This window comes from Gouania willdenowi, chromosome 19 (genome assembly GCF_900634775.1).
Source record: "Gouania willdenowi chromosome 19, fGouWil2.1, whole genome shotgun sequence".
NCBI classification, from domain to species: Eukaryota; Metazoa; Chordata; class Actinopteri; order Blenniiformes; family Gobiesocidae; genus Gouania; species Gouania willdenowi.
The window spans coordinates 20916836-20944458 of record NC_041062.1 but is presented as its reverse complement, the minus strand read 5'-3'; the positions used below and the strand labels follow the sequence as shown (position 1 = coordinate 20944458).

Here is a 27623-nt window from a genome sequence, read left to right as displayed (position 1 = left end):
TCTCTGTGAACTGAACCTGAGGGGTATTCCATAAAGGCGGGTTAACAAACTCTGAGTTTATCCATAAACTCTGGGTCAACATACCCAGCGATGGGAAACTCTGGGTATCTGATTCCATTACAGCTGGTATGAAGTGGGTCAATCAACCCTGAGTATGTAAACCTTGGGTTACTTACGTGCACGCGCGCGATAAAAAGCCATCATCAATGGATCAAAGAATACTCAAACTGCCATGACAACCAAACGGAAGATAGTGATTTATTCACCCTAATGAGTGAAATAAGCTGTTGTTTGATGAATATGAGCCTGTTCTAAAGGTGCGTTCAGTCTTCAGTGACTATAGTGGCTTAAATCACCCATAATTAGTCACACTTTTTGGTCGCTTCATCACTTTATTGCTTCAGTGACGTGACGAGCGGTGAATAATATGAATAAAGTGTGTTTTTTATGACATTTTTTAGGACGCTGAGATGACTCTGGCGACAATATTACATTAAAAATCAATATAAATGATGCAATATCAAGCGGCATTTACTGTCTTAATATCCAGTGTAACAGGAGGGCTCTCTATGCAGCCGTCCTATGCTGCTGACACGTCTCCTCAAACACATTTTATTCATATTATTCACCGCTCGTCACGTCACTGAAGCAATAAAGTGATGAAGCGACCAAAAAGTGTGACTAATTATGGGTGATTTAAGACACTATAGTCACTGAAGACTGAACGCACCTTTAGAACAGGCTCATATTCCTCAAACACCGACTTATTTCACCCATTAGGGTGAATAAATCACTCTCTTCCGGGTGGTTGCCATGGCAGCTCGAGTCATCTCTGATCCACTGATGATGGCTTTTTATCGCGCGCATGCACTTCAGTAACCCAAGGATTACATACTCAGGGTTGATCGATGCACTTCATACCAGCTGTAATGGAATCCGATACCCAGAGTCTTCCATCGCTGGGTATGTTGACCCAGAGTTAATGGATAGACTCAGAGTTTGTTAACCCTCCTTTATGGAATAACCCTCTGAACACCAGTCAGTCATGGATTGTCTATTCATTCCAAATCCGATCAATTGTAATAAATACATTAAAAAAAGAAATATTGAGGCTCAAATAATCAAAGATGCTCTACACTGCAAGAGGTGTTTCTGTTAAGGACTAGATTTTCTTTATTTTCCTGAGGAATATCTTTGGGAACGCTACCGCTTCCCAAGAACACTTTAATTTACCTTGACACTCTTCTCGGACCACACATTTGTAACATCATACACCGCGAATGTGCGCTAACATTGTTACTAATGTTGTGTTGCTTTACATTTTTCTGCAAATGGTAGTTTTCTTTACCACATTGGGGATGCAGAGTATTTAGGGAAATGAACTATATGCAGAGGAATCAGAAAGACTGCTGTGCATTAAAACGCCTACTGTCGTTTTTCTGTTGGATGAACAGACCTTAAATGTCACTTCTCTTGAAAAGAATATTTGATGCCGTCATCATTACATTATACAATGAAATGTTTCTTTATTGTCAGACTTAATTCTAAACAGAGAACAATAAGCAGCTACAGAGGATGAAGGCAGTCAAATGTCGTTTGGCTTTCAACCACTTTTTTTATCACAATATATTGATTAAAAGGAATACACATTTATACCCTTCAATATGATATGACAATTTAAAAAGTCAAATTAAAATCTAAATGTGGTGAGATGCTGACCTAAATATGCATTACCATTCTGAATGATGTTCTTATAGTTATTTTTTAGCTGCTGCCAAGTGCGCTTTTCTCCTGTTTAATTGACACTAAATGAACAACATTTTTTACCAATTAATTGTACACGTTTGATAGAATCTTAAGTATGGTTAACTGTTGCGTGTTTGAGTTACTGCATTCAAACTTACGCATTCACTCAAGCTGCAACCTCCTCCCAAGCCCATATTCTGTCCTTGGCAGCTGTGACTGTGTTACCTTTTCCTCTTAGAACATGCTTATGTTCCTCACACACCTGCAGGAGAACTTTTAGCTGCATCGGGGTGAAATAAGTCGCTCTCTTCAGGTTCGTTGCCATGGTAGGTCGTGGTATCTTTGGTCCATTGACCATGGCTTTTTATCTCGCTCGTGCATGTGAGTAACTCAAGGTTTACAAACTCAGAGTTGATTGACCCACTTCATACCAGCTGTAATGGAACCGGATACTCAGAGTTTTCCATCACAGGGTATGTTGACTCAGAGTTTAGGGATAGACTCAGAGTTTGTTGAACCTCCTTTTTGAAATACCCCCTGTATGCATTTGTGACAGTGCCATAACGTATGTTCAGTGTCTAACCTCTCATGGTGTCTGAAAGGATCCAAGAGCAGACTGGGCAGGTTTAAACAGTTTACTTGCACGGTTGCATAGTTTTGTCCGATGACGGAAAAGCGCAGATCCAAGTAAGCGAGTGCAGAATGAAACAGGAAGAGCGGGAGCCAGGCTGGGAATTCTAGATAAACATGTACAGCAGAAAAAACCAAGCAGGCAGACTAATAGCTTTAAGGCTGGACTGATCGACTGAATAAAGCAACAAGTTGACACTAAGGAGGGCAACAGGCAGAGCAATCACACCTTCTATACAATGAGAGGTAATTTGGGCAAGAGGGAACAGGTGGAAGCACAGGGCATGGATAATTAACACACACACACACACACACACGCATGCACGCACAGCACATACAGCTACAAACAGCACTAAGGCTGAGTTCAAAATCTCACACTAACGTACTACTCATAATAAGTTTGAAATCAAAATTACTTTGCAGTGTGTTCACATTAGATAGTATGAATAGATTGAGTATGCGATAAATACCTGGATGCATACTATATGGGGACATTTTATAAGTATGCAAGGTGAGCACACACTAGTCATACTCAACTGCCCCATGATGTATTGCGAGCAGAACGTAAAATCGTCCTGGGATCAGCTTAAAGCTCAAAATCAATCACCTTTTCAAAACAAAGCCTTTCTTCTTGTCTTCCATTAGTTTTTTACCACTTTTGTAAATAGGACTCTTGTTTTGAAGGTAACCGGAAGTGTTGTCAGTAGCACAATGGCGGGTCTCCGAAAATCTCCAAAATGTCGGAATTAAATGTGCATATGTGAGTTTTATCGATCAAATGACCAGAGATTTTTTTAATAAAGAATGTGTTTTTGAGCTGTTGATGACCTGGTTCCTCATATTTTCTTTAATAAAACCGTCCTTGGTCTACAGACAGTAAACTGATGTGTAAATGTTACCTGGCTACCAGTGATTGTCAGCCCTACTTTTATACATATATGAGTGTATTTGTTTCTGTTTCAATTACTATCTCACTCCATCCTCTTAATGTATCCCTCTATTGATGGAAGAGTTGTTTTTCTTTCATTAATTTATCAGCTCAGCAGAGGTGCAGGGCCTCAGCAAAGGGAGATAATGGCTTTCATTTGACCAAGGTCAACAGTGGGCACATTCCTCAGTCGTTCAAATATACCCACACAACTTAACTTGTGTTCACCAATGCAGAAACACACACGCAGGGATACACACACGCACACACACACACACACGCGTGCACAGGTAGCAGTTATAGCTGAAAACATAATCAAGACAAACTAAAAACTAATAAAACTTTATCACAAAGGCAAGCAATGGAAATGTGTTTGTTAACATGAAAAAGGGATTGTGTAATGCAGCAATGTTGAACTGTACTACAAAAGATGATGTGTCGAAACCTTAGATCATTGATTCTCAAACTTAAGAGAGAAACAGTAGAAAATTAACAAAAAAAAGTGTCAGTCTTGGTTCAACCCCAGACGTGAGATGACCGGAAATTATAAAAACTATAAAATTAAATTTACACAGGAGACACTAAAATCATTGTTTTTCAACCTTGGGGTCAGGACCCATGTGAGGTTGCATGAAATTGCTGAAAAATTAGAATAAAGTTTAGAAATTTTGGAATTATTATTATTATTATTATTATTATTATTATTATTATTATTATTATTATTATTATTATTTTACTTAAAACACAGCCTTAAACAACTATATTTCTATACTTTCACTTTGTGAAATATAAATCTAGTTCAACTAAAATCTGAGCTCAAACATGATCAAAAAGTAATTCTAAAAAAAAAATGTCTTGGGGTTGCCAAAATGGGGTCACAATTCAAAAAAGGTTGGGAACCACTGCACTAAATACTGTTTTTCACCACTTATTTACAAAATGAGATTCTTTAAAATGTGTGTTATCACTCGTTCATTCCATCATTATGTTCTATAGTCGTTTTTAAATAGTTTTCTATTGTAGTATTCTATTGTTGTAGTCGTATAAAGGGGGGTACTTGGATTCAGAAATAAGAGAAAGGGGTACTTAAGCCAAAAACGTTTGAGAACCACTGCCTGAGATGATGTGTTTTTCTATTTTTAAAGCAGGAGATACACGACAATGAGGCTTCATTTACGATCCTGAGGCCTTAATAAATTATTACTTCATAGTAGGGCTGGGCAAAAAAAAAAAAAAAATTGATTTCATTGATTTATCAAATTTATAGATAAAAACAAATTTTATTTTGCAAATTCGAGTTTAGAAAAACAAAACTTATTTTTAAATTTAAAAAAAATAAATTATTATTATTATTATTTATTTATTTTTTCCAACCAGTCTTCTGACTTTTCCGCTTTCCGTCCTTGTGGGTTACAGTAGCGCGATGTGAGCCAGTTCCCTCTTTGTTTACATTTGTTTACCCTTTGAGTAGGCTATACAATGTGTGTGCACAGTCATGTTTAATGTTTTATTCACACTATGCTGAGATGCTAAGGGAAGAGTTTATTGTTTTTTTAATTGTAACGTTATGTAATGTGATTTCTTAATCAGAGAATTTAAGCTAGTGTGAAGTTGCTGTTGCACTTTTGTTTAAACCTGGGTTAAAGCTTGAAATTGTTGAATGACAGAGCCTTATTTACTTTTTATTTTGGGATTGTTCTATGCATTTTAACTATTGAGGACAATCACAGCATTTAAATTACACTTTTGACAATATATCTGATGTCTGCAGTCATCTTTAAGTACATTGGAAAAAATTTAATAAATTGAGTGGAAAATTGAATCAAAAAATCGAATCGAAAATCGAATCGAAAATCGAATCGAAAACCGAATTGAATTTTTTTTTTAAAGGCAAAATCGCCCAGCCTTACATCATAGGCATTGCATCTTTTGTGTGGGAGAGTTACATTACACACACACACACACACACGCACACACACACACACACACACACACACACACACACACACACACACACACACACACACACACACACACACACACACACACACACACACACACACACACACACACACACACACACACAGGTTAGGAAACATTATGTTATTCTGAATGTGTAAAAAGAAATGGTTAAATATTTTTGGACACTTCTCTGCACACAATGCTGGATTAATAAATAATAAGTAGAGAGATCAACCAACCCCTTCAAAGATATAATTCTGTTAGTCTTTCTGTGTAATGAACGTTTAAGAGAGATAAATTAAGTTAGGATGACTTCCTCTCCCACTGAGCTGAGGACACAGGTCGGCTATGACCGAGTTGCTGTCCTCGGTCCAGTAGAAAATCACTAAAACAGAGATAAAGAGGAACACAGGTTTTTTTTGTGTGTCTAAACTAAACTGGCCCATCCTGTCATCCAATCAGATTAAACGTAATGCACGGCGCCAAAACAGCATTGAATGTTGGTTATTTTCTCAGTTTTAGAGTTTATCAATGTAGCTATACTTAGAGCCTGGGAATTTTTTTTATATTGCATTGAATTGTGCAAGATCTCATCTCTTCCTTTTTAAGTTTATACATGAGATGTTTACTGTATGTAAGATTTATTACCAAAAATAAACGTGGGGGGTGAAAGTAACTAGTAACTTTTACTTTGAGTACTATTTAGTGTCGCAACTTTTTACTTATACTGAAGTATTTTATGTATGACTTACTTGTACTTGTACTTAAGTACAATTTCATTCAAGTAACAGTACTTCAACTTGAGTTGTACTCAAGTACTTTTTACACCTCTGTGTGTTTCCATATTAAATGTTTATGTTGATTTAATTTATGTTTGTTAAATGTCTGTTTACAAATGTTTGATTGTTTCAAAAAGAAACATTTCCGCTGACTAATCTGTCTGAGTAACTCTAACTTTGCTTACAGTTACAGTACATTCAGTTGAACTTGGTAAGGATTACCATACAGGCCTTTTCGTGACATACTGGACACTTATTAAACACACACACAGCATGGTGAGCATAGCGGCTAGGCTAGCCCCCCGCTTACCAAACAAAATGACCAACGCAATTGAAAAGAGCCACCAGTATCATAAAGGTCTCTGTTTGGGAACAGTGTGGAAACAAGTCGATAGGAGGGCAGAGTGCCCACATTTTTCTGCAGTGATGAGGTGTTTTGCCATGGCAATACGTCAACATTATGCCATAATGCACTTCTGACCTTCTAGAAGAAAGTGTGTTCCATTTTCTGATTAAAAGCATTCATCTTTTTTGTATTCCTGTCCAATCCTTTGGACCAAAGCACCACAAACCAGGAACTAAAAATATTAAAGTTAAATAAAAGTGACTAATCCTACAACATGACCACACGATTAACCGTGTGTGTGTGTGTGTGTGTGTGTGTGTGTGTGTGTGTGTGTGTGTGTGTGTGTGCGTGTGTATGTGTGAATTGGCCGGATCCAAAAAGCACTTTGAAATCAGTCATCTATTGAACATTTAACCCACCAACAGTGTGTGCTATTTCTCTGAATGTTGACTTTACCTTGTTATACAGACACAAAAATCAATGACTTTGCTGTTAGTTTTAGGATAGCCTTGTATGTGTAATGAAGCTGACTCATACACGATGTTGAACCTTAGTATTAATATGCAAGTTATGAGTGATGAATTTTCTTTTTTCTTCAAAACAATTTAATGTTGAGGCCAACATTGTCATAACGTGGAGTTACATGAGCTCCCTAAAAATTAGAGTGGTCGGATATCATCACGTATAGACACCTAATTTAGACTTTTACAAAAATGTATTCAAAGGTTGAACTACTTCAGTAATCTAAGGTGTTTTATTTTATTTCATTTACCTAAACTATCATTTCTTATTCCATAATATATATGGTTTTGAAAAAATGGTACATTTGGTACAAAATGATTAAGTTGGTATATTTTCATAATAACAATTATCTTTTTAAATGATAATACAGCAGCCACTCACAACCTCCTTCCCACGTCTATTCTGAATATTTATCAAAAACCCCTCTGCTCTCTATCTGTCATTACTGCTCTTCTTGGGGATTTGCTCGATCATTAACTCAACCTACTCACTGAAAAAATCCCACTCATGTTGTTTGCACAAAAGCTGCATGATAAGCTATTTGAAACTGGATGTGGTGATGGGCCAACAATGGAAAAGGACAGAGTGCTTTGCCAATATAGGACTGTCTTTGCTCAATTGGAGTCTACGGAGTCTATCTATTCATATATACAGTATGTCTGTATGTGGTGTGTTACAGTCAGTGTTTGGAATAACGGCATTTAAAATAACGGCGTTAGGTAACATAGTTTTTTTTTTCAGTAACGGGGTAATCTTACTAATTACTTTTTACGCCGTTTCAACGCCGTAAACGTTTCTGAACGTTAAATGCGGTGCGTTACATGTATTGATTGAACTGTTTTCTGAAAGCACCCCAAGCTTTGTACTCAGCTGTAGTGAGGAGGTGGGTTAAAAACAAAGTGAGCGATTATGATTGGCTAAGGCGGCGCCATGTTTCATGGTAGCCAATCAGAGCCAGTGTTTTTACACAGGCGCCACACACACACACACACACACACACACACTACAGATTGGATGAAGCAGCAGAGATGGTGAGCGTGGAGCAGTCTGATGAAAAGTTGTCATTTTTAAGGTGGCGATACAAACATTACTTTAAATGAATTGTGGTCAAAGGCAAGAACGTGTATGTGAAGTGTTCATTATATCCAGGAGTGAAGATTTTGTCGACATCCGTTGTAAGCAACTCAAATTTAATGAAGCACCTCACGACACACGCATCTAAAAAAATCCAAATTTTTTTTAACAATAACTCAAATTGTTACTTTCCTTGGTACTGAGTTACTTTTATTATAGAGTAATTCAATTACTAACTCGGTTACTTTTTGGATCAAGTAGTGAGTAACTATAACTAATTACTTTTTTAAAGTAACGTTTCCAACACTGGTTACAGTAGGTGTTTAGAAGTGTAGAGTGGTACTTGCTTTGATTTGTGATTTTGCCCCAGAGGTGGACACACCCTGGCACTCACCAGTCCAACCCCCAGCAACTGGGTTGAAATGAACCTCAAGACTTCACCAAAGAACACATAGGCACTAGGTCTGATTCTCAAAAAGGTGAATGTTCAGAGCATTTGTGGTAAAAGTGGAGAACCAAGCTCATTTGGTCAATGTGGATATGCTGATTCAGAATATCAATGTTCCCAAGCTGTAACTTTAGCCTTTTATCTCTTAGATTAAAAATATAAATTGCTGCCAAAACAGCAGATTTTGTCCAATCTTTAGCATTTTACAAACAAACAGGTGATAATCAGAGTGTGATAATGTCAGTTAAATAGGTAAAATTCTAGTCATATCAATTTGGTATGTCCTTAAAGTCTGCCACATTATTACATTACAGAAAAAACTCTGTTGTGCAAAGATAATCTTTGATGATATCAACAATACTTGTGAATAAAATAATTAATTTGTATTCATGCAGACAAGTTGTTGACTGGTATTACTTCATTTTTTACACCCGTATACTGTACATTGTAGCTGAGTTTTCCAACATTTGCATCGCAGGTTCTGCACAGTTGTTGGCATGAGCATGAAATCATCTGTACGCTAAGTCTGTCCATACTGTAAGCAGTTTTAAATGGTGAATTTGATCATGAAGGACTTAAAATTCAGCTTGGGAACATGGAAATTCAGAATCAGAAAATTAAAATGGTCTAAAACCAACATGTTCCCTGCTTTTACCAAAATTTGCCACTAAATGCTAGTTCCAGCAATTTTTTTGTGAATCGGGCCTAGTTTAACACCACATGCAACACACTATTGGTCACACCACACGCTTCAGAACCCGTCGTGCCTCGAATTGTTGATATTTCTTTGTTTCTCACTGTGACTAATGGTGAATTGCTGTTTTTTTTTTTTTTTTTTAAATATGGAATTTTTATTTAGACAGGAGACTTTTTACCTTTTCTTGAATCACTAAATCAAACACTAAACTGTAAACATTATTCTAAATTACACAAAAGTTAGTTACGACCAAGTGATTTGATTTGACGACAGACATTTCAGTGTTGATATAGAGCATATTATAAACAGGAAGAGATTCAAATTCTGATGAAGCTGGTTATGATTTACAGTCCGCAACAGGACTGAATCATAACATAACCTAACCACTAAAGCGGACATGGGCTCATCTGTAAACAGTTGCATTTACAGACCTTGGAGTCGCTGTTAGCTAACCAATAAACGGGAAGAGATTCATCACCTTTATAATAAGTATTGACTAGGCCACTGGGAGAGAGGTCCAAGGCCAAGGCAGACTTGATAATAATGTATCATGTTTTTCTGCAGTCAGTGTCTTCTCCTCTCCCTTCTCTCTCTGCTCTGTTTCAGGTGTCGTGAAGCTGATGATGCAGTTCCTGATCTGTGGTTCACGGCTCAACTAGTCTGAGACACTCTGATGTTCTATCTCTCTATCCTGTTCTGTTGGTCCTTCTGTCCACTAACCCCAACCAGTCGACGCAGATGGCTGCCACCTCTGAACCTGGTTCTAACAGAGATTTCTTCCTGTTAAAAGGAAGTTGTTTCTTCCCACTGTTGCTAAATGCTTGTTCATGTGGATCTTGTTGGGTTTTTTCTTTCTTATTATGGTTTTTATATTTTGATAAGTGCATTGAGTTTACTTTGCTGTAATTTGCACTATACAAATAAAGTTGAATTGAATTGAATCACTCCGCTGTACAGCTGATCTAAATAGCGTTACTACCGTTACATCTTGGGCTACACACCACAGTTCACAGTCACTATGTTCACACTGCAGGTCTTAATGCACTATTAGGATTTTTTCAAAAACTCAGATTTTTTTTGTGTGATAGTTCATATTACATATTAAATGCATCTTCAATCGGTTTGGCGTATGAATGGAATGCCACCCTGAAGTGACGCGCATGCACAGATCCCATGACCCTGCAGGCACATGCGGTGTTTACGGAAGTAAACATGGAGGCGTCCAGTGTAGGACTGTGTGTCGCGCTTAGACATCTTCTTTCCAACAGAAGTCAGCACTTCAAAACTTTAAGGAGAGTAAAAAAGAAGCGATCCAGGTTTATCGCTCTAGTCATTTACTGTGATGTTGCTAAATCTTTACAATGAACTGTTATGGAGTTCATTCAAAACAGAACTGTGTTGTTCAGACTGTCTTTAATAGATCGGATACAGGTCGCATATTGGCAAAAAGATCGAATTTGGGTAGCATTTGCCTGCGGTGTGAACTCCAATCAACCGAACACTCATATTTTTAGGTGGTGGGAGAAAACCCAAACAAGCACGGGGAGAACATACAAACTCCTCACATTATTAAATTTTAACAATAACTATGTTTGAATTTAAAAACATTTAGATATCATCTTAAAATAAAATGTAAGGATGACTTTGACAACACAGTGGACAAATCTGTTTTTGGATGAATGCAAATAAAAATACATACACTTATTTTGGGATATAGAAATTGAAAATCATAGAGCACCAATGATTCAACCAAGCATATAGTTATCAACTTTATTAAAGAACAAAGACAAAAACAAATATATTCTACAATCCACTCACACCAATGTGTAATCACGTTTGTGAGTGAATGCTCACTGATTACAGAGCATGACTACTGCACAGAAACACACACAGCAGTATAAAAAATAAACTATTGTAGCTGCTAGCATTAGCGTACTCGATGACAGCGTCCGGATGTTAAACTGTGGCCCTGATCATGAAAACGAGGGAATGTTTCAGATTTTCTAGCAACCATCTCCATTCAAAACAGTTCCTGTCTGGGAGTTAAAGATTTAGTCGGAACTCATCACTGTCCCCAATGTCCAGCTCCTGGTCCGAGTCTGAGCCATCAGAGTCCAGCTCCACGTTTGGCTGAAGCGGGGACACCATGCGTATGTCGCGGGCGGGCTCAACAGGCTCCGCCTTTCCATCTGCAGGCTCCGTGTGTGAGTCTGTGTTAGCGGGAACACCGGAGCTGTCGTCCTCTGTGTCTTTCTTACCCCCCAAAGGATACTCCTAATGCCCACAGAAATGCATGATTCACAAATCAAAAAAAATACAGTGTAAGTTAAATAAATATCATACTGTGAGATGAAATGAAGCTACATAACGTAAACTGCAGGGGGCGCCTTACCTGTTTGAGTCTCCGCCACTTTGCTCGTCGATTCTGGAACCAGGTTTTGACCTGGAAGAGAAGAATGATAAGAAAACAATGGCCTTCAAACATAAGTACGTACACACACCAGGGTTGGGGTCAATTATAATTGTAATTGCGTAATTGATAATTCATTACAATTATGGCATAATTGTAATTGTAATTAGAAAATCTGTTGCTGACGTAATCATAATGAAATTGTAATTGAGTTTAGATAATTGACTTTGTAATTGAAATTGCCATGAAAATTCTATAAAAATTGTCAGTTATCATTTAGCGCAAAACTGTGGAACCAGGTTACAGTTCTACACATACAGTATGTAGTTAAAAATTAATAAAATAAGTTTTATATCAAGATTTCCCACATTTTAACATTTAAAAAGAATTAAAATCTAAGGGTATACTGACACAAAAACGCCCCCACCAAAAATATTGAAACCTACTTTTTCATTGATTAGGAAGCCTAACAAGGTAACCAATAGATAAGAAAGAAATTAGATGATAGATATTTGTTTTTAGTGTATTTTACAGCTGATTTAAGACCCGTTATTATAAGAGATGCTAACAGAAGGCTAACACAAGAGGAAGGTTAAATTTTATTGTGATTAATTGTAACTGAGAACATAATTGTAATTGACTTTCTGAGGATAAATAATAATTTAATTGTAATTAGATCAAATGCAGGTTACTGTAATCGTAATTTAATTGTATTTGAACATGGGTAATTGAAAATGTAATTATAACTGAAAAATGTAATTGACCCCAACCCTGACGGGTGCACTTTTTTTCACATTTCACTCATTCTTTCTGGCTCTTACAGAAACTACAAATACTTAGCGCCCATGATTCTGGAATATCTAGAAAAACACACATTGCTAAACATCACAGCTTGATACAGATTGCTGCAGTTCTTTGCAGAAAGTCTATTGATAATAATGTGTCTATTTCAATTTTTATATTTGATAATAATAAAGTGTTTTATTGAAATACCATATAGAGGGGGTTGCATAAGTATCCGCACCCTTTAACTTTTCAACATTTTGCCAAGCTATGGACCACAAACATAATTATATTTAGTTGAAATTTTACGACACACAATCGTGAAGTGAAATGAAATTTATACATTTAATAACCCCCCCCAGTCACATAAAGAGACTGGATTTAATTTCCATTCTTCTTTGCAAAACAGCTCAAGCTCAGTTAGATTAGATGGCGAGAGCTTGTGAACCACAGTTTTCAGATCTTTCCATAGATTATTGATTGGATTTAAGTCTGGACTTTGACATGGCCATTCTATCACACAGATATTTTTTGTTTTCAACCATTCCATTGTTAGCCTGGCTTTATGTTTAGGGTCGTTGTCTTGCTGGAAGGTGAACTTCCGCCCCAGTTTCAAGTCTTTTGCAGACGCCAACAGGTTTTCGTCCAAGATTTCCCATCAACACGAACCATCTTCCTTGTCCCTGCTGATGAAAAGCACCCCCAGAGCATGATGCTACCACCACCATGTTTGACAGTGGGGATGGTGTTTTCAGAGTGATATGCAGCATTACTTTTATGCCAAACATAGCATTGCATTTAGGCCAAAAAATTCAATTTTGGTCCCATCTGACAAAACACATTCTTCCACATGTTTCCTTGTTCTGGCAAACAGCAAAAAGGACTTCTCATGGTTTTCTTTCAAAAATGGCTTTCTTCTATCCACTCTTCCATAAAGGCCAGATTTGTGCAGTGTATGACTAATAGTTGACCTGTGAACAGGTTCCCCCACCTGAGCTGTTCTCTCTGCCGTACATCTATAGGGTCATCATAGGCTTTTTGTATACAGCTCTGGTCAGTACTCTCCTTGTTTGGTCAGTAAGTTTAGGAGGACGGTTGTGTCTTGGTAGATAGTGATGCCATACTCATCCAGCTTTATACTTCTCCATAACTTTATCCCGCACCTGTCTGGTGTGTTCCTTGGACTTTATGATGCTGTCTGCTCCCCATTGTTCTCTTACCAGACCTCTGAGACCATCACAGATCAGATATATTTGAACTGAGATTAGATTACACACAGGTGGACTCTTTTTAGCCATTAGGTCAACATGTGGCCATTCAGAATTTGTCATGCAACTTCTCAAGGCAATTGGTTGCACTAAGAGGAAAGGAGGGTAGATACTTTTGCACATCCCACTTTTTAGTTTTTTGTTTTAAATTTTTTTATTTTTTTTTAATTAATTTCACTTCACGATTGTGTGTCACTTAATGTGTGTCTTTCACATAAAATTTCAACTAAATATATTAATGTTTGTGATCCATAGCGTGGCAAAATGTCGAAAAGTTAAAGGGGTGCAGATACTTACAGTATGCAACCCACTGTAATTATTTAATCTTTTGTTTATTAAATTAGCACGAAAAAATATATAAGCCAATTCCTTTTCAAAAAGCTTAAATTGTAGAATAATATTTGGAAATGTCCAAATTTTATCTCAAAAACTGAATTTTTACAGAATTTTGAATTTTGCTCTCAGGTTAACAATTGGAGTCAATGCATAAATGGACAATAAATAATTGTTGAAAACAAATGACCAACAACTTTGTGCTGTCTAGATGCAATATGTACAGTATATTTTGATTTTTGTCCTAATAAGAAATTTTTTTTTTACAGCGGTTTAAAATCTGCCATTATACACTAAATGGACTTGATTTATATAGCGCTTTATCACCACACTGAAGCAGTCTCAAAGTGCTTTACATATCAGCTCATTCACCCAGTCACTCTCACATTCACACACCAGTGGGACACGACTGCCATGCAAGGTGCTAGTCAACCACTGGGAGCAACTTCGGGTTCAGTGTCTTGCCCAAGGACACTTCGACACATAGTCAGGTACTGGGATCACTAACAGCTGCTGTCTTGCACATAGGTGACTGGATTAGTCAATTAGTGAAGCTACATGTGATATAGAGGATGTTCATTGTTCCAACATGAAATAGTTTTGGATTATTTATGTCTTTGACTTATTGGGTTTATTGTCTAATCATTGCAGCTGTAGAATTCCTATAATGAGATAAACATATGTACCACAGAGTTGTCTCTAACTAATTAACTCAAGACCATTGTATCTTGTGCCAAAAATTGTGAATTCAAGCCTCAACAGATGCAAAATATATAGAATTCCACCTTTTTCCTACTTTCTACCTTTGCTTGTTGCTCAGAATCGCCAGAATTTTGCCTAAAATAGCCTGGCCCTGATCATTGCTGTGCAGCAGCTATAATTCAGTTTTATTTTGCTTAAATTCTACGGACGCCATTGATTGTTAGGTTTGAAGAGTGCAAATCATATATGAGTCTGTGACAAGTAACAGTATATTATAAAACAAAAGGTTTGACTGAATATTCACATAAAAAACATGAAATAATTGAGCACAAATAGTTTAAAGTGGTGATGTTAAGCTTGTTAAAAGCTTTTTTTTTAACTAAAGTTCTATCTCAACAGACACACAGCAGTAGAAAAAAATCCAAAGCAATGTCTAACCTGTCTCTCACTGAGCTGCAGCATCTTGGCCAGTCGTTTCCTCTCAGGGGGAGAAAGGTACTTTTGCATCTCAAACTTCTTCTCCAACTCAATGGTTTGGTCATTTGAGAAGCGAACCTGTCCACCTTTTCTCTTATGCAAAGGCCGCTGTATAAAGGACGTCCACACCACAGGCTTCCCTTTAGAAAGCAGAAACAAAGCCAATTGTTAGCTTTAACACTGCAGGTTAAAGGAATAATTTAACTTCTGTCTTTATTTTCTTTTGTGTTAAAATCACTGTGAATGCATAAACTGTATATACCACATTCTCTTTTCAATTATTTTATGGAAATACTGAAACTGAAAGAATTGGTTTGTGTTTATTGCAAGGAAGTCTCTCCTCGTACATAATACGTATCAATATACCGGTATTCTATCCGTGCAAAAGATGACGTTACCGGAAGTCACGTGACCATTCCGTGTGGTTAGGGTAAGTTAGTCCGTAACGTAGTTTAAGGTTATGGTTCTGGTTAGTCCGTAATGTCGGTTAGGGTAAGTTAGTCCGTAACGTAGTTTAAAGTTAGGGTTAGGGTTAGTCCGTAATGTCGGTTAGGGTTTGGGTTATTTAATTTTTAACGTAGTTTAAGGTTAGGGTTAGGGTTAGTCCGTAACGTCAGTTATGGTTAGGGTTAGGGTTAGTGAGTCCGTAACGTAGTTTAAGGTTAGGGTTAGGGTTAGTCCGTAACGTCGGTTATGGTTAGGGTTAGGGTTAGTGAGTCCGTAACGTAGTTTAAGGTTAGGGTTAGGGTTAGTCCGTAACGTCGGTTATGGTTAGGGTTAGGGTTAGTGAGTCCGTAACGTAGTTTAAGGTTAGGGTTAGGGTTGGTCCGTAACGTCGATTAGGGTTAGGGTTAGGGTTAGTGAGTCCGTAACGTAGTTTAAGGTTAGGTTAGGGTTAGGGTTAGTTAGTCCGTAGTTGACGTATTAATACAAACTGAAGTACAAGTGTGTAGCGTCTCATTGGCCAGTTTAAGTCACGTGGTGTACCTATCACGTGACCTAAACTGGCCAATGAGGGGCATTGCGTACAGACAGAATGACGGTATATGGATACGTATTGACAGCCACTGTCTTATTGCAACACCAAAGAGCAGCTATTCCAGCATGGTAAGGTTTCCAATGGGATTGTAACAAAAGTTGAGGATAAACTCTTTGTAATATTTGTTAATCAACACAAATTATATTCATTTTGTAATTATTTTCAAAGTTGAATGCATATCCTGATGTTTGTCACAATGAGTCACAAAAGTATCACATGGATTCAGTGTCAACAGTAGCACATTAACAGACACATGATTAATAAATCATTATTTGATTGTTAATAATATTGATGACATTTGCCACGTTCAAAAGTCAGATGTAATGCATCACAATACATTGAGATGATAAGTCAGCAAACATAATGAACGATCAGCTGTATGAGGCACGACTCACATAATTATATGTAAATACTGGTGAAATATAACTACATTTAACTTGGTACATGTAGGATTTTTATTATTTATTTTAGTAAAATATATACATGAAATGCAAATAGTTGTGGACAAAACAAGTGAAATAAATTCAGTGCAAAATTTCAGCTCAATTTCACCAGTAGTTACAGTTTGTAAAAATTAATTAGAAAACACGTTTTTTTTCCCCTTGCTCAGGGTTAATGGCCAGGAAATAACGGAGCAGACATGCAGCTTGTTTTCAGGAAGGTGGTGAGAGAGTGAGCCGTGTGTGAGCTTCCCCTTTGAGATGAGCTGATGCTTCCTTAAGGAATCGAAACACATCTGTTTATCGCAACAAAGCACCTTCACCCCATCACCACAAGAAAAAAAGTATTCATTAAGTTTGACTTCAATTGGATTGATCTACATTGATTCATTCTTTATGAACCTGACACCTGTTTCATCAGAAACTCTTGTAAGGATTCCACAAATTTTATTCTGTCCTCTTTAGATATAAAATAACAATCTTACGAAAAGAAAAAAAAAAAAAACGTAATTAGAATTTACAGTTGTATTATTTTTCAAAGTTATCATAGACTTTATTTTAAAGTTTTAAATAGCTTTAAAAAAAAGTTTCAAACAAAAAATGTTGCAAGATAAACATTTCTGCAAACTAAATATTCTCCAGTTTTAAGTAAATAAATAAATAGGTTTTATTTTATTCAAGTTGGTAATAATATGATAAATATTGGATATAAATGGAACTAAATAAGTCGCAATCTACAACATTGGAGTAAAAGTATAGAAACAAAAACACAACATTGTAACAATACATTCAACAGTGAATCAAACCATTGATTTCATTCTTTCGATGATTAATACTGGCTTTTGAAAAAGTTCATATTCATATTTTGGGCTAAATCAAAACAGTAAGAAATTAGTTGCACACACACATCCAACAACATAATCACACATGAAATAAAATAAAATAGTTATTTTGTTAAGCCTATGTATTTGACATATTCCATCTGAACAGTGATTTATTTTCTCGGTTTGATTTTATTAATTATGAGAACTTTCCTAAATTGAGGGACAATTAAAAATGTTTATTTTGTCAGGTCATAGAAAAGTTATTTATTTGGTAGATATTGCTGTTGTGGTCTTTAATATCATGTCTTTAATTTTTTTTTTTTAAAAATCAAACGAAAAAGTTAAGGGGAATTATATGGAATCCCTTTTCCACCACTAAAAAATTAAATAAAAAAATCATTAGGAGAAGTCATAATTATGAGTTAGTAAAGTTATAATTATGAGAAAATTATTTTTATGTACATTTGCAAAGAAACAAACAAAAAAGTGATGGAATCATGTTGTAATAAAGATATATTTATTATATACTTCTATTGTCTACACTATACCATGTGTTGAATTCTAAGAACTGAATAAACAGCCTTAAATATGTGTTGAATGAAATATTATTCATAGTGTGAGAAAGAATGGTAACAGTCTGTGGTGGACACATGCAAATGCTCAGTTTGCATCTGATAAATGTGACTTCCTATCTTGTAATTATGACTAACTTTGTAATAAATGTTATTAAAATATATTTTGTACAGTGATGTCACTTAATTTAATTTCCCTGAACTTGTCATTGTTTGAGACAGAATGTTTCTTCCTTTTCTACTTTTTTTCAATAAATACATATTAATGTTCTTCTATTTTCTACTACTATGTGTTGAATTCTAATTAAATAAACAGCCAAAAATATGTGTTTTTAATGAATTATTATTCAAAGTGTGATTAAGAATGATAACAGTCAGTGTTGGACTGCTGCAAATGATCAGTTTGTATCTCATAATTATGACTTCACTAACACACAATTATTAATTTCTATCTCATAAATATGACTTTACTAACTCATAATTACGACTTTCCGTGGTGATTTTTTTTTTTTTTTTTTGTATTTGTGTGTGGCGGAAACAGACTTAAATACTATGAAATATGGAAGAATGTTTCCGCCCCACAAAATAAGAAGAAAAAATAGTTGTTATAATAATAATAATGAGAAAGAAAGTCACAATTACGAGATAGGAAGTCATATGAGAAAATTATTTTGAATGTAAATTTGCAAAGAAACATACAAAAACGTGATGGAATCATTTTTGGAATATCTCATAATTATGAATTTCCGTGTTTTTTTTTTTTTGTTTTTTTTTTTTTGTTGTTTTAGTGGCGGAAACGGGTTTAATTCCATCTCGTACAATCATCCTGATGCATGAGGGGAAAAAGCAGAATGTATTTGGTAAACAATGTTTTTCAAATATATTTTGTACATTGATGTAATTTATAATTTAATGACACTGAACTTGTCAGAATGTTTCTTTCCTTTTCTACTCGGTGATTTAAAGTCAGTGGTTGGGGTTCTTCTTATCTTTCCTCGTTACATCCACAGACTAAAGTTTCACCGCCAAACAAATCGAAATAGGAGCCCATCCTCACGGGCCGCAGAGGAAGTCCAACAATGAGTGAAAAACGGAGCCCGGGCTATCGGAGGCCGAGTGTTTCCTGAATAAGTCTGTATTGAGGATGTCGATAAAATAATCTGCAGCATGCAGCGGGCTGCTGAGGAAGCGTCTGTTCGGCCGAGACAGGAACACATTTAACAGCTTCTGAAAGCAGATTTACTCCTATCGACAGGCTCAGGGTTTCCGCTATAGGAACGGAAAGGCTTCGCTTATTCAGCAACACAAACACACACAATGACACACAAATACACACAGTCCAGCAGTGAGTCCGCTTACCTTATAGGCTTCAAACATGAGGCCGATAATAATATAAATAACAATGATGGAATGTATACATTTATTTATGTCTGTCCATATGACTTTAATTGGGTTTTCGTTTCAAATTTTATTTTAATTTATTTAAATTATATATTTGTCTATTTTATATCTGTCCCACAGTTGTGTATTTGCACTATTATCCTATGTTGATATTTATTTTGGTTCTTACTGTTTAAATTTACTATTCTATGATGTTGCTGCAACGTGTGAATTACCCCAAATGTATTTGTATAGCGCAAATTACAACAAAGTCATCTCAATGCGCTTATCAAAATATTAAATTAATAATAAGAAAGAAAAAAACCCAACAAGATACACAAGCATTTAGTGACAGTGGGAAGAAACAACTCCACATTTAGATGTGGCAATTCTATTCTATTCTATTCTATTCTATTCTATTCTATAACTGGATAATTTTCTTATTTCTTCTACATGCCGAAATACACAACTAACTAATCTTTGCTGGATTTCCTCAACCCCGATGGTGGTAATGGAAATATAAGATTCTCATTTTAAATGGTTTATTTAATCGCTCCAGTTGTATCCACAAATATATTTTTAATTTTGTGTGAATTTAATGCTGTGAAACCTTCATTTGTGTTTTGCACATTTGTTGTTTGTTTTATGCCGTTGTTGTTGTTTTTTCTGTTTTATTTACATTTTTTTCTCTAAATTATACCTGTCCCACAGTCGTATATTTACACTATTATCCTATGTTGGTATTTATTTTTGTTCTTACTGTCTGCTACATGTGAATTTCTCCTCTGAGAATCAATAAAGGTCTATTTTATATTTGACATTACCTAAACTATTTATAACCTTTATTTATTTATGTGATGTTTCAAAAACATTTCACTCCTTTTTTTTTTTTAGTTTGTAGTTTAAAAATACTAATTGTTTCTCTTTAAAAAAAAAAAAAAGTTTTTCAAATGAATAAAATTATCTTAAATGATATATATATATTTTTTTTTTCTTAAACATGTATGACGGTTTTGATATGTGACTAATGTGGATTGCATGGAGCAGTCATTGAGTTCCTCTGATGTTAGAGAACAATGGAAGACAGGAAAACGAGTCAAGGTTGCCTTTAACCAATGAAGTAAAATAAAAGGCAAGTAAATAAATAAATAAATAAATAAATAAAGTCGGTTATGGGCGATGGGGAAATGGAGATTAGTGTGAGTAGCTATTTAGAAACAGTTCGGTCAGTTTGGCTGTTGCTCAAGTCAACGAACAAAAACGAACTAAAGCTGATTAGAGGAAGAAAAAAAAAACCCTAGTTCTTTATTTAAAAAAGGACTGAAAAGCTTTTATGCGATATATCGGCTTCATGTTAAAATTATAATAGACATAATGAAATAGTTTAAAAGCATATTAATGACCTCTTATAATTTACACAATAATATCAAAGGAAAATCAAAGTAAAATCATCAAAGCCAGCATGCACTCACCGAGCGGCTCGTGTCTCAGCACAGCCTGGGTGTACCCCCCCGCAGAGCGCTGATGGAACGGGTACAGGGTGCCGGGGAAGGGCCCCATGGACGCGTACGTGGCTTTGAGCAGCGCGTGGGGAGGCAGCGTCGGGGGCAGCGGGGTGGGCTCGTACACCGGTATCCTGTACGGGGGGATCAGGCTGGTGAACGAGGAGTTGGCCGTGGGGATGAGTGGAGTGGAGCTGGGGGGCGAGGAGGACCCATGTCTGCCCAGGATACTGTCGATGTCGAAGGGGGTCGGGTGCGCCCGGTGAACGGGTGTCGGTGCGTAGAGCGGCACGTTCATGCTGCTGTGATCAGCTGAGACTGACTGTGGTCCAACATGAGGTGGTGTCCCACAGCAGGACGGGGAGGGGGGGAGGGGGGCACGGACGGCTTCCTTCAGGTGCTCACACCGCCTCTGATTGGCTCAAAACTCTAACGATTATATACATTATAACACATTATAACATAATAACACATTATAACACATTATAACACACACTTTTAGAAAATAACAAGATTATAGTTACAATTTAAAAATATATAGGAACAATTTTACAGAGGTGTAATTAAAGAGGTCTGGTATATTCTATCAATGTGGAAGTACTGTTACTTGATTGAAATTGTACTCAAGTACAAGTACAAGTATGTCATACATAAAATACTCAACTATAAGTTAAAAGTAGCTGAATTAAATGGTAAAGTAAAAGTTATTAGTTACTTTCATAACTCACGTTTATTTTTGGTAATAAATCTTGCCACATACAGTAAACATCTCATGAATATACTTAAAAAGAAAGAGACCAAATCTAGCGGAACGTAATTTATTTCCCACAAAGACATCTGTATAAAATAAAATGTTTGTCAAAATGTACAATTCTTTTTCAATAAAATATCACCAATAAATTCAATTCAAAATTAAAAACATTTCTCAGGCTATATAAGTATAGCTACATTAATGAACTCTGAAACTGTGAAAATAACCTCCATAATGATGTTATGGTGCATTACGTTTAATCTGATTGGTCGGCTTTGATGTTATGCATTAGATTGTTGTCATTTCATTTTTTTTGTAGTTTCACAATGTCTGTTGATCACTTTAAATCTAATCCAAGGAAATGTAACTAATTACTTACTTATTTTAAAACTTACTAAGTACAAGTAAAATTACTGATTTAGAAATATACTCAAAAAAGTACAAGTAACATAAAAGCAACTCAATTACAGTAACGTGGGTACTTACAGTTACTTTCACCTCTGCAATTCAATAATAATATTATTAAAGACTGCCTCTGTGTGTGTGTGTGTGTGTGTGTGTGTGTGTGTGTGTGTGTGTGTGTGTGTGTGTGTGTGTGTGTGTGTGTGTGTGTGTGTGTGTGTGATCATTATTTCCTGCTGAAATGATTTGAAAGCTATAAAAATCAGTTTTGCAATTTAATTTACAAAATTGTAAAACTCCGTTTATTATGCATGTTGGTTTACCTAATTAAAGGGGAAATACATGTGAAAATGAACATCTATCAATAGGTTTAATGTTTAACACATAAGGTAAAAACACTAGGATAAGGACTGCAATAGAAACAGATTCTACATTTACATCATAGACTGGTCGATGTTTAGTCATTTTTTCATGGCTTTAAAATGAACAAAAATGATGGAAATCTTACAAAATATTGTTGTGGTTGTGGGTTCTTATCGTTCTGTGTGGGTTTTCATGTCCATATGTGTTTTAAAGTTATAATAACTCACAACATGTGATAGTGCTGCATGTGATGAAGGCAGTGACTCAGGGAGGTCGAGGGTTTAATTCCAAACTCTTGCTTGTCCTCTTTCTGTATATTTTTTTTATAATGTACACTTCTGACCTGTTGTAAATTTTCAAACTAAAAAAAAAAAAAAAAGTTTAATTCCAAACACTGCCTGCATGTGCCCAAGTGCCATTGAGCAATGCTGAAGCCAAAGGAGGGCCAGTTTACCTTCAAATGGCAGCTCAGTCACCGTGAGAGCTTGATGGTTGTGTGAATGTAAGCGCTTTGACACTATAAAATATAAATAAAACATTAGGAAATTTAATAAAAAATAAATAAATAATATTTATATATAATACACAGCAATATATGCAGTGTAAATGTTGTGTTTTAAACATTTCCAATAAAATAATTTCGGGATCTTGAAACGTTATTTTAAATCACAAATTAAAATGTTCATGTTCCTCATTTATTTCAGATAAAGACATTTTTTTGTGCGTGTCAAGTTGATGCACGCTGATCTTTATTAAAATTAAGGAAAAATCGTTTTAGTAAAATATATTTTTGTAATATATTTACATTTTGCACAAAGATTGATCGATGAATATGAACAGTTTTATCGTGAATCTGCAGCAAAACAAATGGAAAACTCTGAAATGATCCTTGTTTGCCGTGATTTTTCTTGAGGTTTATTCTTCCCCATACACTCCACGATTAATAGAACATTTAGTCTGAGCATTACGGTAATCTTTGGACGTTCCAATCTGCCCTGCAGCGCAGATAAAAGATGAAACTTATTGATGATCAATCATTTGTCCTTCCTTAGATATGGACACGTATTAAATCCTCACATGGAGAAAAATAAAAATCTACAACAGATGACCTACTATTAGGTAACCATAAATATATTTAACAAACCATGTTGGTGGACATTTCCTCGGTGTTTCCTTGTGTTCCACCCAGACCTCTGAAAAGAATCCACGGTTCGATAAAACGATGTGTTTAAAGCGTGTACCGCTGCCTACCAACTTTCTAACTGCACTCATTTAGATAGCGTTAAACAGAAAGTAAACAGAGATGCAAGCAGCCTTGAAGACCTAAAAGAAAAGACCAAACAGCTAATATTTGAACTGAGACAATCATTGCAGGTCATTGATTGAAGCAGGTCTCCTGAGCCATACAGCTGGCGCCACATATCTGCCAATAACCAGCTTCAATCTGCTCTAAAGAATAAAAAAACAACTTCAATCTGCTCTAAAGAATAAAAAAACAACTTCAATCTGCTCTAAAGAATAAAAAACAACTTCAATCTGCTCTAAAGAATAAAAAACAACTTCAATCTGCTCTAAATAATAAAAAAACAACTTCAATCTGCTCTAAATAATAAAAAAACAACTTCAATCTGCTCTAAATAATAAAAAAAACAACTTCAATCTGCTCTAAAGAATAAAAAACAACTTCAATCTGCTCTAAAGAATAAAAAACAGCTTCAATCTGCTCTAAAACAGCTTCAATCTGCTCTAAATAATAAAAAACAGCTTCAATCTGCTCTAAATAATAAAAAACAGCTTCAATCTGCTCTAAAGACATAAAACATAGTTTAAATCTGCTCTAAAGAAATTATAATACTTTTATAATTCATAATACTTTACAGATGCCGTCTCTCTTCACAAAAATACAAGTCACGAACCAAAATATGAATTTTCATATTTTTCCAAAAGTGCTTTTTAAAACTGAAGTATGGACCAATACACCAAAAAAGTGGTAGGCATACTTTTATTTAACTTGAAGTAAAAAAAAAAAAAAAAAAAAAAGTACATCAATGTTTTTGAGAAGAGCATGCATTTGAGGAAAGAGTATAATCCTGTTGTAAATGTTCTAATTATCAGTAGGATTCATAAACTTTTGCACCAAATTCTAAATGTAAATAAACAGTCCATTTTTTTCCTTCTGAAAAAGCTAAAAACATTTTTTTTCCTGATCTTGAGCTGAAAGACTGTAAGAGGTGAATGTGCCATGCTATCATCCTAGATGTGTTCCTTTAGTTAGCTGTTAGCTCCATATATGCTACAATGTATTCATATTAAGGCTCTGATATGCATACACATTATTGGTTTATAGAAAATGATCATTTATGAATACATCGCCTTTTGTTGTGTTTCTTTATCTTCCATTAGAGTGGCTTTACTTACGTTTAATTTTACCCTCAAGGTTAAAGTGGTTCATCAGAATGTTCGACACTGAGGAGCAGTAATAACTATGGCCATCATGTTCATAGAGGGAAACATTTGACTCATTTGGTTTATAATAGAATACAGTATCTGCTTTTGTGTTCTTTAACTGTTCATAACTAGCAGTGTGGATATATGTGAAAATGTGCAAACACATAGTTAATTAATCCTCAGCAGCGTCTGTTACAGACTGCAGTACTGACAGTTCTGTTGTGGACTTATATTCAAACGATGAGTGAAGCTGTGAAGGTGTGACGTGGTGTGAGCTCAGGTGTGTCCTGTAGCTGTAGCAGACACGCTCTGATGGTGCCACACCTCAGACTGCTTTTTCTTCACCTCCTCCACATTTGACACTGATTACAGCAGTGACAAAAGCTGTAAATAACTTTATTTTATTGTATTAAAATGCCTCTGAAATATATTTCTTTTATGTCTGTACTTTTTAATGTATGTCTGGAAGGCCCTGACACACTCAACTACCTTTGTCTGACTACCACATATTGCTCAGCATACTATGAAAAAAACAGCTATAGAGCATAATAATGAAATAAATGAATCTCATTTTGTGAATGAAACAGTATTCAGTGTCTCCTGAATAGATTTATTGCTATAGTTTTTATCATTTCTGGTCATCTCCCTCTTGATGTGGGACCAAGACTCACTCTTGTATTTTCAGTTCATGTTCTAATCAAGATTATTTTGATTATCATTTTGTGTATTTTGCTGTTTGTTTCATTATTCAGTATAGTTTTCTCTTATTTTGTGTATTGTTGGTATTATTTAGATTATTATTATTATTATTATTATTATCAGTGTGTGTGTTTTTGGTGTCGTTTGGTTGCTTTTTATGTTTGTCTGTTATTTTTGTGTATTTTGTTGTGATCTTGTGCATTTTTCCCTCAATTATTGTTTTTTTGGTGTCATTTTGTGAGTTGCTGTTATTATTTACTAAAAATAAACATTACAAAACTGCATATTTTAATGTTTTTTTTTGTTAATTTCTCTCTCTCTCTCTCTCTCAAATACCACACGTACCACCATTTGAGAACCCCTTCTCTACATCATATGTGTCAAACTCAAGGCCCGTGGACCAAATCTGGCCCTTTGGAGCATCCAATTCGGCAGGAGAAAGCAAAACTGACAGAGAAATCATGAATCACAGTTTTCCCGGTGTTGATCTCATTTTTAATGTTAAACTGTTGAAAAAACCCTCAAAATTCTTACAAAACCTTTTAATTTTCCTCAAATTATTACATAACATTTTCCTGGTCACGAATGCCAGAAATTTAAAGTGAAGATCCTGGTGGGACTGATATCTGTCACTTATTGCTTGGATAATGTCAGTTTCTTAAATATGTTGTATTTTATCTATACGTACAGGTGCAAACTAGGGCACATTGTTGAAATTCCTCGTTTAAAATCTGTGGCCCTATTGATCTCAACCTGTATTTTGCCCATAAACCACATTGAGTTTGATGCCTCTACTCTACATGCTTTAGTCTGAACACTGGCCACGTTTACATGGCAGCTTTAATTCCTCTTTAAAGCAGAATAAAAGTTCATTCCTCTTTAACCTGACCTCGTAAACACTAAATTCCTTTAATTCTCATTTAATTCTGAATTAAAATTAATTCAGAATTAGGTGGCTGGTTTATTCTGTTTTTTATTCCGAATTAAGTAATTCCTCTTTCTTGTAAACACTTAACAACACTTAAAGCCTCTTTAAGTTAATTCCAGTTGTTCTGCACATGTGCGACTTGCGGCGATGACGCGTTTGGTGACGACATAATCCAACATAACGGCCCGGACCAGAGCTGACACTATTAAATAGGAGCCTTAAAAACATGGATATAATGAATAAAGGGGATGGATGGAGGCATAAACATGCGAACATTAACACGGACACATCAGCAAACGGAGTAAATGCATTCCCATACTGCTGCACAGGCTACAATATCACCAAATGTATCATTTTACCTGTTATTAAAGCTACTATCTTTACCAGGGAGCAAACATGTTTTCCTGGTTATTGTATTCCGGGCTTTTTTTCTTTTTTTTTACCAGTAATTAGTTCCCATCTTTTCCGCTTCGTGGACCAAAGTGTGTTATTGTCGAGCTGTTGCTTCAAAACTACAATCAAAATAAAGGTGAAAACAGTTTTCATGTGTGGTGTTCTGTGTTATAGCCGACAATAAAAGGTTTGTTGTGTGTTTTTCCCAATAGAGGTGATACGTCATGTTTGCAATCAGAGCCTTCCCAACCCCCAGACCTAAATCAGAATTGATTATGTAAACCTCAGTTTGGGAATTACTATTACAAAGCAGAACACTCTAACACTTTAATTCCGAATGATTTAATTCAGAATAACTAATTCCAAATTAAAAAAACATCATGTAACTGTGACCACTGACATACGTTGAGCAGTTTTCACGTGACCTCAAGGTCACTGAGCAGAGGAGAGTTAGACTGCCCTGTAATATATGGCTAAATCACATTTATACCAGCCTCCCGTGTACTTAAGAAGGGCCCCCAGACCAGAAGTTAACTGTGCTTGCATGCTTTTTAAAAAAAATTTTTTTAAATTTTGAACAGACCGACATAGAAAGATACAGAGACACAGACGTCTTCCTCTGGCCACCTGTATGTATGCTAGTCTGCTAAAACCTTTCCTGTGTGACGAGAATAAACCATATTTAAATAGTACTCCTGTCATCTGTTCTCAGAGATGTTCAATTAAAGATCCAGGAAAAAGGTAGAGAACAATCTTACACCTCTATTACTCACAGGC

The 27623-nt window shown here is 35.6% G+C and overlaps 1 protein-coding gene across 1 annotated transcript; it reads right to left on the bottom strand.

Annotated features, from left to right (window-relative positions):
• Positions 1-11087: 11087 nt before the first annotated feature.
• Positions 11088-21169, bottom strand: hhex (hematopoietically expressed homeobox). The gene is made up of 4 exons (XM_028476377.1): positions 20833-21169; positions 15067-15245; positions 11525-11575; positions 11088-11406 (listed from the first exon to the last, which is right to left on the bottom strand). The coding sequence occupies exons 1-4, from the start codon at positions 21158-21160 to the stop codon at positions 11176-11178; spliced, it is 789 nt and encodes a 262-aa protein (XP_028332178.1). The 5' UTR covers positions 21161-21169; the 3' UTR covers positions 11088-11175.
• Positions 21170-27623: the final 6454 nt, after the last annotated feature.

Excerpts from the sequence above, each read along its gene's own strand:
- hhex (XM_028476377.1), bottom strand. The coding sequence starts at position 21,160 with ATGAACGTGCCGCTCTACGCACCGACACCCGTTCACCGGGCGCACCCG. Across the intron at positions 11,576-15,066 it reads TGCAGCTCAGTGAGAGACAG|GTCAAAACCTGGTTCCAGAA; the intron begins GTTAGACATTGC and ends CTTCTCTTCCAG. Across the intron at positions 11,407-11,524 it reads AGTGGCGGAGACTCAAACAG|GAGTATCCTTTGGGGGGTAA; the intron begins GTAAGGCGCCCC and ends TGTGGGCATTAG.